General features: G+C 40.2%; 1 protein-coding gene across 1 annotated transcript; it reads left to right on the forward strand.

Moving 5' to 3' along the window:
• Positions 1–716: 716 nt before the first annotated feature.
• On the forward strand, positions 717–4777 carry LOC308084162 (uromodulin-like). The gene is made up of 8 exons (XM_080426698.1): positions 717–808; positions 1475–2242; positions 2383–2717; positions 2932–3074; positions 3544–3786; positions 4095–4254; positions 4354–4429; positions 4550–4777. Exons 1-8 carry the CDS (start codon positions 739–741, stop codon positions 4567–4569), a joined length of 1815 nt encoding a protein of 604 aa, XP_080282824.1. The 5' UTR covers positions 717–738; the 3' UTR covers positions 4570–4777.
• Positions 4778–10737: the final 5960 nt, after the last annotated feature.

Consider the following 10737-nt stretch of genomic DNA (forward strand, 5'->3'; position numbering starts at 1 on the left):
AATAATCGACCGAAGTTACGTTTCCGAACTTTTTTTGTGGGCAGTTTTTTTATGTTTTGTTTGTTGAATTTTTGTTGTTGTTTTGTAGTTTTAGTTAACTATATGGGAGTACAGGGAGAGATCTACAACATTTTAATATAAAGGGTAGTCCAGGAGGATTTCTTAATTGTTGTCGTTATGAGCTTCAACAGAATTTTACTGCTTGACTGCATGGACGATAGAACCCAGTGACCCACACCTTGTAATGAGATACGTGTAGATATGACTCAGCTCTGCTTGCAATTAGACACAGTCATTTCTAACATACTTAAATGACACCAACGACTTTGTTACTGCGTTGGTATTCTGAGCATTTCAAGTTGTGGTCTGAGGTTTTCAAGTTGCTTATCGCCTTATCGGAACTAAAGACGATGACAGTTTTTCACGTCATGTTTTTTATGTCACCTTCCCAACCATCAATCACGGAAGGTCACTTCTGGAAGTGGAGATGTTCAAAAAGTGGGCAGTCACTGTTGAGCTCTAGAGGCTTATAAATTCTCAACTCCAGGTTGAATCTTAAAACACAACCTCTGCAAGGTAAGAGGATAAGCAAATCATTGTACATTGGCATCTAAAGATTTCATTATAATAACATATTTTGTCAATTTTGTACATTCTATCTTTTTTTTTCTTTGTGATGTTGTAGTCTGTCTAAAAATGTTTTTTACATTTTGAACAGGTTTGTGACAGATCTCCAGGATGTGGACCATGAGAGTGTCAGCTGTTCTGTTAGTTCTGTTCATACAGAATGTTACTGGAAACAGTCCAGGTAAGCTGCCTCCTCTTATTGGTATAGATATGATGTTTAGTATTTTTACCGATTTCTTTAACTTTTAAGTGCTTTAAAGATTTTTTTACAAATGTTAAGTGCTTTAAAGTATTTGTACTCATTTTAACAACTTTTAACTATTTATACTTATTTTTAACAACTTTTAAATATTTGTACTCATCTTAAGTAGTTTAAAGTATTTTCTTTACAAATCTTAACAACTTTTAAGTAGTTTTACTAATGTTAACAACTTTTAAGTATTTTTTACTCATTTTGTTTTCTTATAAATAATTGTACTCACTATGATTACTTTTTGCACTGTAGTTACTTTTTAGTCACTTTAGTTACTTTTAAATTGTAGAGCGTAAGTGTGTGTGTGTGTGTGTGTGTGTGTGTGTGTGTGTGTGTGTGTGTGTGTGTGTGTGTGTGTGTGTGTGTGTGTGTGTGTGCGTGTGTGCATGTGTGCATGTGTGGGTGTGCGTGTGCTTGAGCGTGTGCGTGTGTGTGCAGTTCTGTAGCTTGTTTCACCAAAATGACTTCTCTTAAATATAATAATGATAATAATAATAGTAATTATTATTATTATTATCATTATTATTATTATTTAATGTTCACACCTGCCATAATGAATAGCCTGATGTGTTGAATGACTAATTCCTTTCACAGGCACAACTTTCCTCGGCTGTGAATCCTGTCATGATCAGGCTAAATGCCTGGAGTCACCTGACAAACCAGAGAGAGGCGACACCTTCTTCAGCCAATCAGTCTCCTGTGTCTGTAAAGATGGCTTCGTCGGTGATGGCCTCACCTGTTACGATGTAAAGCTCTGCAGTAATTCCTCCTGTTGTCACCAAGGTTACAGATTGTCACCAGAGAAAGGCTGTGTGGATATTGATGAGTGCTCCCTCCCTGAGGCACCCTGCACCGATGGGTCTCAGGTCTGTGTGAACACACCTGGCTCCTTTGTGTGCCTCGTGCCTCCCTCCAGGGCCAAAAGATCTGTTGTTCAGTTCTCCTGTGGCAATGTGGTTTGTCCATTAGGTCAGGACTGTATCAACTCTCGCTGTGCAGATCCCTGTCATCACTACACTAAACTGAATGATGCCTGGAGAGCAACAGATTACAATGATGGTACTGCGCGCTGTGACGGCAGTGTCAACTGGCAAGGGTGGTATCGACTGTTCCTGGGGCAAAGCAGTGCCCAGATGCCAGAGACATGTGTGGAATCCTACAAGTGTGGAACACATGCTCCTCTATGGATGAAACAGTCTCATCCTGCAGTGTCTGATAGAATTGTACAGCGCAAAACCTGTGGTAAGTGGGGTGGTAACTGTTGTGCATATTCCACACCTCCCATCCATGTCAAGAACTGTCGGAACTACTATGTCTACAAGCTTCTACCACCAAACGGCTGTTCAGTAGCCTATTGTGCAGGTAAAGTGGTGTTGTAAATAATTCATAAAATACTCATCTGTAATATTATATTACAAAACGTATTAGGTGATGTAGAAGGCTTGAGTGCTTTGTTAAAGATGTGCTGTAATAACTCTCAAACCTGGCTTTTACCTCCCTAGATTTATCATCAAAGTATCCTCAACCTGTCACTCAACCCCCTCCAGTTCCTGTCACTCAACCGCCTTCAACTACTGTCACTCAACCCCCTTCAACTACTGTCACTCAACCCCCTTCAACTACTGTCACTCAACCACCTCCAGCTTCAGCTTCTGGACTTATTTGTGGCCAGAGTCAGATCCAGATTGGTCTGCTGCTGACTGGTCTGCAATCCTCTGGTCTGAATGGATCCTCTGGTCACCTGGCCGACCCGCGGTGCTCATCTTTCACAGAGCGTGATGGAACAGTGTGGTACCAAGTGGAACGTCAGGCTGACACCTGTGGGAACATATTGACGGTGAGGATTTGTCTGATAACTTGTTGCTTTTTTATAGGATTGTCTTTATCAGCAGTAAAGTTTGTTTTTCTTTTGTGCTTTGGCTGTGTATGTGTGTGTGTGTATATATATATATATATATATATATATATATATATATATATATATATATATATATTTCAAGCTGGCTAGATGATTCACTGGACTGACCATTCAGTTAACCTCTGTCTTTCAGACCAACAACACCCATGCCATCTACTCCAACAGTGTATTTGTCTATCCTGCAAATAACTCACTTCCTGTGAGTTTTCCCTTCTCCTGTGTCTATCCTCTGGACACAGAGACCAGCCTAGATGTGGCCATCAGACCAAACCTTCAGTGAGTAGGCCTAACCTATTCTCAAAATTGCAAATGATAGTGAAAACACAGTGAATATACAATGTATTGCAGTACAATAAATGTGAACTGCATTGCAACAAACAGCCTCAGTACAGAACTGTGAAAAGACAGACAACTTTTCCCTGTTGTCATATTTTGATCCAGACTAGAGAAACTACAGTATTTGTATGCCACATTTTATACATAGTTTTGATCCAGACTAGAGAAACTACAGTATTTGTATGCCACATTTTATACATAGTTTTGATCCAGACTAGAGAAACTACAGTATTTGTATGCCACATTTTATACACAATATGTATAAAATATGTATCATATGTATTTTTTTCCAACACAGTTCTTAAGTTTGCACTTCAAAAATGTTCTGCTACAGTGACAGCCAGCCACTCGGCCAAACCAAACCCATCTGATACCGTTTGATCCTTTACATGATATGTTTCGTTTACAGGCTTGAAGGTGGCATGTCAGGTGTGGGTTCACCAACCAACACCTCCATGTCCTTGTTCCAAAACTCCAACTACACAGAGCCTTACCCAGCAGGCCCAGTCACCCTGCCAGTGGGCTCTGCCCTGCATGTAGGAGTATCTGTAGGGGAAACAGATCCAAGGTTTGCGGTCGTTCTGGACGACTGCTACGCCACTCACTCCTCCAGCCCTGATGACCTCATGAGACACTTCCTCATTCAAAACAAGTATGTTTCATTCTTCAGCCTCAGCAGATGGTTTAAGAAATGAAAGAGAGAGTTGGGTGGGAGTGGGGTATGGGGTTGTGATATCAACTATAATTTGAAGTCTTAGTCTTTGTATGAATGTAAAATCCTTATGAAAAGAGAAGAATGTTGGATGCAACAGTGATGTCGCATGAGTCTACAATAGCGTAGCATCTATAATGTGAAAACTGTTTATTATAAGTTCAGTGTCTTTGTATGAATTTAAAATCATTTAAATAAAAAGAAAAGACTGACGGATGAGCCTACAACGTGACCCTTCTTTTCTCCAGGTGCTCTATCAACCGTCGTCAGGTGACAGTGGATGAGAGCGGCTCTTCCCTCCAGGCTCGTTTCTCTGCCCTGCTCTTCCTGTTCCATGGAGACTACAGAGATATCTACCTTCACTGCAGCCTCCACCTGTGTGACCAGAGAGCCTCCTCATGTTCTCCTGTAAGTTTCACACTTTCTTTCCACACTCTGCTGTTTCACACCAGACAGTTAAGTCAGTAGCAAACTGTGTGCTTACTGCTATTCCTTCACCATTCACAGGTTTGCTCAGGGAGGCGTCGTCGCTCTGTTTCCACATCTGTACCCTTCAAACCCATCACCATTGGACCAATCACCTGTGAGTATTAAAAACAACAATAAGAAAAACTGTATTTTATGGAATACAAGGATCTGAAGTACTGACAACTCAATGTTAAAGCATATTACATTTGTTTTTGTCTTTGCTTTGGATCTTCAGGGGACAAGCTAGTGGAGTGAACCAGCGGACATCTTTAACTGAGTCCAATATATTCCATTTTCTAATCGTATAATTGTATGATTTTTATTTGGTGCGTAGGTTTCATAAATATGCTATGCTATGATTAATCTAATCTAACTAATCATTAACAATTTTTGTGCTTCTCTCTTCTGAAAAAATAAACAAATACTGCAAATCAATAATAATGGTAACAAATAAATGGTGATTTGAGCATTAAATGGCGAATCTGTGTCTGCTTCTTCAAGGTTCAAGTAAATATATATATATGTGAATGATCAATGATGAAGTATATTCATACAAAATAAAATATATATATATGTAGCAATGTTTATAAAAGTGCTTTAAAAAATAACTTATGTTGAGTTTTGTAAGAAAATACACTGATCATTTCAAGTTTTTCATATCCTTCTTGACATCAAGTGTGTGTCATAACTAATTTTACTCAATAATGAGAAAAAAAACTAGGTGATCCTGACAAGCACTTCTATTTTAACATCAACTATACATGAATCCTCCCTGTGTGCACACACCAGTAGATTATTTGCAATACACACAATTATAATACACAACATATGTTTCTCAGTAGGATGAACATCTAATGATTGGGCCATAATATATAGTACAATACCACAAATTAGTTAACATTAGCCAATCAAATACCACTCACCTTTTTCTTGATCAACCAATGAAATATCACAATCCTTCTGGTCTTGTTGGTTTAGGAGTTTTTCAGAGTTCTTGCACTGGTGTCTGTGGACCAAGGGTGATGTCATCTTTGATTTAGTCTTTGTATAGATTATTACTATTGCCAGCTTGCTTTTACATTAAGTTGTGTTGTTTTTGTTGTTGTGGCTGCTGTCTCTCTCTCTCAGGCTAAACAGGCTAAACAGGAACTCCATCAGTTATGCAACTTACAGTTACAGTTTTTTAATCAATATTTATGGAATAGTGGTTTAAATTCGTTCTAAATTATAGAACGAATCTAGACCAGCTAATTTAGGTCTACAAAAAAAACGGACGTCTAATATTCGACTATGGCTCACTGGGCAGCAAGTGAACAGAGAACAATAATAATCCAGTTGCTACACAACTGAGAACACCTTAAATACTCTGGCTGTCTCATTAACTCAGACACACTCAGCTGGGTGACAAGGCCACACAGAGAGGGGGTGTGCTTTAGCTACACACGGAGAGAAAGAGAGATTCATTTATGGTGTTTTAATGTTTAAAAAGCAACAAGAAAAACATTACATAAATGAGTGTCTAGTGGTTAGTAAGGCCATAGCTGAGTGGTTAGTGAGCCCGCCTAGGGAGTCAGAGGCCCTGTTGCCCCAGGTACGATTCCAGGCCAGGCCAGGCCAGGCCAAGTCAGCAATTGTGTTGATGAAATGAAATATGTCACTGAGCAAGACTCTTAACCCCTAATTGCTCACAGGCCCTCATTGGAAACAAGACTGCAAGGACTTTCATGAACAGACCTGTTAAAGGAATTATCCTTACATTGTTCCAGAGCCACAGTGCAACTCCTGTCGTCATGGATACCACAGCCAGTAGACAGGTGTTAAATTAACACAGGATTTTACTGTGTGAGAGTTTTCAGTCAGAATTAGCTTATCTCTCCCTGTTATATGGACTGTTTATCATCACTTCACATGTTCACAGTCTCAGACACCAGGTTCTGTTTGAATACAGTATTTGAATTGCATTACAGGGAGATTATTCTGGTAAGGGACGTTTGCAAAGGACATTCATTCTCCATTGTGTCTGAAACACATTCATCGCAAATGTGTTTTAATAGTCAATAAATGTGTACCAAGCAATAGAGAACAACGAGGAAGTTGGCACTGTGTAAGAAAATAGAGTTAGGGCTCAAGGGCCACATTTACGAGATCAGCCCAACGTTCCTAATAAATAAATAAATCATGATTAGAAGAGTCCAATCACTCAAATTACACCACCTCTGTCAGCTTTACAGGGCTCAATGTGTTTACCAGGTACAAGACATACGTACATAATGTGCTCAACAGGACAGTTCATCTAAATTGTTCAAATTACCTTTTCCTTTGTTTTTTAAAGCTGATAATAAATGGACTGACAGAGGTTTAACACAGGTTTGGACTAAACAAACTCTTAATGAGCTCAAGTGTTTGGCTTGTCGGAGGGAAACACTAGCCTCTCTGATACCATCAGTGAAAGCTGGGTAAAGGCAGACATTTAAATAAAGCTACAATATGCAGGTTTTATGCCGCTACCGACCGTGAGAGGTAATTGCAGTGATGTCTGAACTACAATAAAGATGGTGCAACGGTGTCTGAACTACAATAAAGATGGTGCCACATCTAGTGTTCAATCCAATCAGGCGCGCTGTCTTCTTCAAATAACTTGTTGAAATTGTCAACCAGTCCAGTTGGTGTCCATACCCGACACCAGGGTTGACATTTCTCAATGGAAGAGTAGGGAGGCCACCTCCAATCATTGCAGATGTGCTATAACATACTGTACTTTGCCATAGACTGATGAAATAACATTTTATTAATACAAATAAATCCCAGATTGTGGCTTTAACATGATCTAAAGAAATGACTCAAAGTACCCAGAGCTTATCTTTATTCAAGTTAACCCATTAAAACCTGGGAAAACATCGATGTCATTTTAGATTTGAGCTAAAAAGCATTATTTTATACTTTGGCTATTCAAAAATAGCAGACATACAGTGTACAAGCTCATAGCGCGTCACTTTGTGCCGCGCTACAAGCTTGTAGATCTGCTATTTTTGAGTAGGCAAAGTATTGAATTTGTGCAAAGCGAAATGTTTTAACTCAAATATTTGCTTCTGGGAGGTCCCTGGAACCAAATATTTTGAGATGGGGGTTGGCGGCCAAATACATGTTGGGGGTCCTTGACCACCACTGATAGATATAGCTACATAGGTTTCTCAGAAAACTGCTAGGATTTAGAAGACATTTGGTCTTAATGGGTTAAACAAAGATGTTGCAGACACTATACTATAGGTTCAACAAGGTAGGGTCAGTTATGATCTCATCTGGTTAGTAAACCAGATACTGTCTCTGGGTATTAGAGACAATCCGGGAACACATCTGTGTAATTTTTTGATTTCTTTGGCCATTCAAAAAAATAGAGATATACAAGCTCATAGCGTGGCACGAGTGTCACGCTATGAGCTTGCAGATCTGCTATTTTTTGGAAGAAAAAATAAAGTGAAAATGTGTGCAAATCTTTGAATATTTTCAGGCCAAAAAGTGAATCGGCCTGTTTTTTTTTTATGGATATTGATATGGATAATTGTATGGATAATTTTCAAAATAAAGTTTGGATCCCAAGGCTAGAATCCATCAGTAGGTCCTACAGAAGCCTCATGCAAAATTTGGCGCTTGTATCCACTTCGTATCGTTACTTTTGCTAGTATATGCAGAAGGAGCGAGTGCATTTTCCGGCAGCGGCTGCTGCCGCGGAACTGCCGGTGGAGGAGCGGCTGCTGCCGGCGGCTGCTGCCGGCAGTGACTGCCGGCGGTGGAGCGGCAGCTGCCGGCGGAGCAGCGGAACTGCCGTGGAACTGCCGGTGGAGGAGCGGCAGCAGCGGAACTGCCGGTGGAGGAGCGGCAGTCAACTTCTTTTTTCCGCCGATAAAGTATAGTTTTGGACCATGACGGAGGCGCGCGCCGACTCAGCAGACCTTGAGGCCAAGGAGTCGCGCCCGCGACGACCGGCCGATGGTCTGCTAGTCGACTAAGCGCCGTCTGAGTTATGTACCGATAGGCACAGAATCGTAAATAATATTGGTGGGGACTGCGTTACACAAACGCAGCACACTCCCAAAGCTGGCGCCGCCGGCAGCTCTGCGGCAGCTCCGCGGCAGCAGCCGCTGCCGGAAAATGCACTCGCTGTCCCTCAGTATATGTGTTCAACAACAGCATTGCAGTTTAAGTGCAGATTTCAGCTAGGGAATTGGGAAAAGGGGTGAAAAATGCACCCTCCAACTGACCAACAAATGATTGTGTGTGTGCGGGCGAAATAACATTGTGAGCTTGCTATGACATGTGACGGACCATATGCCAGCCTAGCAACGGTTGCTAAGTTAGTATTGGACAATCGCTTTGGGTTTAGCAAAGGGTCCATTGCTCCCGATGAGCAGGTTGGTGCCTTGCATGGTTTCCTCCGCTGTCGGTGTGTGAATGTGTGAATGTGTGAATGTAATTGCTATGTAGAAATGCACCAACAAACTAGCTGTGATCTCCAACAAACTAGCTGTGATGTCTCCAACTCTGTAACCCAGGGGTCTTCAACAGGGGGTCCTGAATATCAGCTTCTACTGGCTTTCCAGTTTACCCCAAAATATAGCTTTATGTGCTGTGGTTAACATTTAGATACATTAGGCAACATGTTTTACTGTATGTTAACACTACAGACAGTTGTGAAATACAGTACATTATAGGCTGTGTTATTATTATTTTTTTTTTAATCTTGGGATTTGTGTGGCTTTTGTATCAGTGGAAGACACCTGTTCAAATCCATATACGATCATAATATGCCTGACAAATATCATAACAAAGAAAACAAAGGAAATGTGATAAAAAATGTGTGTGTGTGCGTGCATGCGTGCGTGCGTGCGTGCGTGCGTGCGTGTGTGTGTGTGTGTGTGTGTGTGTGTGTGTGTGTCTGTGTCTGTGTGTGCGTGTGCGTGTGCGTGTGTGTATGTGTGTGTGTGTGTCCGATTACAATTTGGGTATATTTGTGATATGGATGTCACAAGTGCCTTGTAGCTGACCGGATCACCACCATGCCAATAATGATGGTAAAGGACACCTTCTTGTATAAAGAAGCTTAAATGAAAGCTGATATGATCATGTATAACAGAGAAAATATAGCCTTAAGATTTCCTATTGGTAAAATATTAAAATACTTCACCCATTTTCACATTAGATTTTAGAAAAGGAACTCTTGTTAAAGCTTGCATTTTGTCTCTTTTTACTTATTGTGTTAACCCATTAAAACCGGGAAAGCATCTGTGTCATTTTAGATTTTAGCTATATACTGTAAATATAGCAACATAAGTTTATGTTGCTATATTTACAGTGGTGTAGAACAATGGTTCTCAAAAATAGCAGATGTACAAGCTCACAGCGCAGCACAAAATTAACATTACTTCAGTCTGCTCTCTCATTTCTAAAGCCTGTAACATACTCCAACTGAGCTAACAGGATAGGCAATAAGAACAAAATGACATCATTCAGTGTGTGTGTGTGTGTGTGTGTGTGTGTGTGTGTGTGTGTGTGTGTGTGTGTGTGTGTGTGTGTGTGTGTGTGTGTGTGTGCGTGTGCGTGTGCGTGTGCGTGTGTGTGTGTGTGTGTGTGAAACTATTTGCTAATTTGAACCTATTTGTATAATTGCTTTATTAGCCTAGATGTTCAACACTGTCTGCTGCACATAATGCAGAGCATTGCAAAATTTGATCCATTATAAATGTTTGTACTCTCTTTTGTAGATAACTTTGATCCATTATAAATGTTTGTACTCTCTTTTGTAGATAACTTTGATCCATTATAAATGTTTGTACTCTCTTTTGTACATAGCTTTGATCCATTATAAATGTTTGTACTCTCCTTTGTACATGATTTTGATCCATTATAAATGTTTGTACTCTTTTTTGTACATAACTTCACTGTTACAGTAGTTTGTCTGCCTCTTGCATTTGTGAGGAAATTATATAATCTGTTCTATAGCGGCACCCAGTGGTTAATTTCAGGCATGACACGGTCACAAGTTGTAAAACTGAAAACTCTTTACTGAAGAAAAACTAAGAAACACCTCAAAGGGCAGAAGTCAAATTCAGAAATACTCTTCAAAAACAGGAACTCGAGCAGGCGAACAAGGCAGCAAATGAACAGAGAACAAATAATTCAGCAACTTAACTAAGCGCACAGCACATTTTATACTCTGGCTGTCTCAATAACTCAGACACACACAGCATTATGTGGTGGATCCTGGTACTTAGTGTCCAGCAGGCTAGATGATTCACTGGACTGACCATTCAGTCTCTGTCTTTCAGACCAACAACACCCATGCTATCTACTCCAACAGTTTATTTATCTACTCTGCATATAATGTCTCAACTCATGTGAGTTTCCCCTTCTCCTGTGTCTATCCTC

This window comes from Gymnoscopelus braueri, assembly GCF_963280865.1.
Source record: "Gymnoscopelus braueri genome assembly, chromosome: 4".
NCBI classification, from domain to species: Eukaryota; Metazoa; Chordata; class Actinopteri; order Myctophiformes; family Myctophidae; genus Gymnoscopelus; species Gymnoscopelus braueri.

Excerpts from the sequence above, each read along its gene's own strand:
- LOC308084162 (XM_080426698.1), top strand. The coding sequence starts at position 739 with ATGTGGACCATGAGAGTGTCAGCTGTTCTGTTAGTTCTGTTCATACAG. Across the intron at positions 2,243-2,382 it reads TTCAGTAGCCTATTGTGCAG|ATTTATCATCAAAGTATCCT; the intron begins GTAAAGTGGTGT and ends TTACCTCCCTAG. Across the intron at positions 2,718-2,931 it reads CCTGTGGGAACATATTGACG|ACCAACAACACCCATGCCAT; the intron begins GTGAGGATTTGT and ends TCTGTCTTTCAG.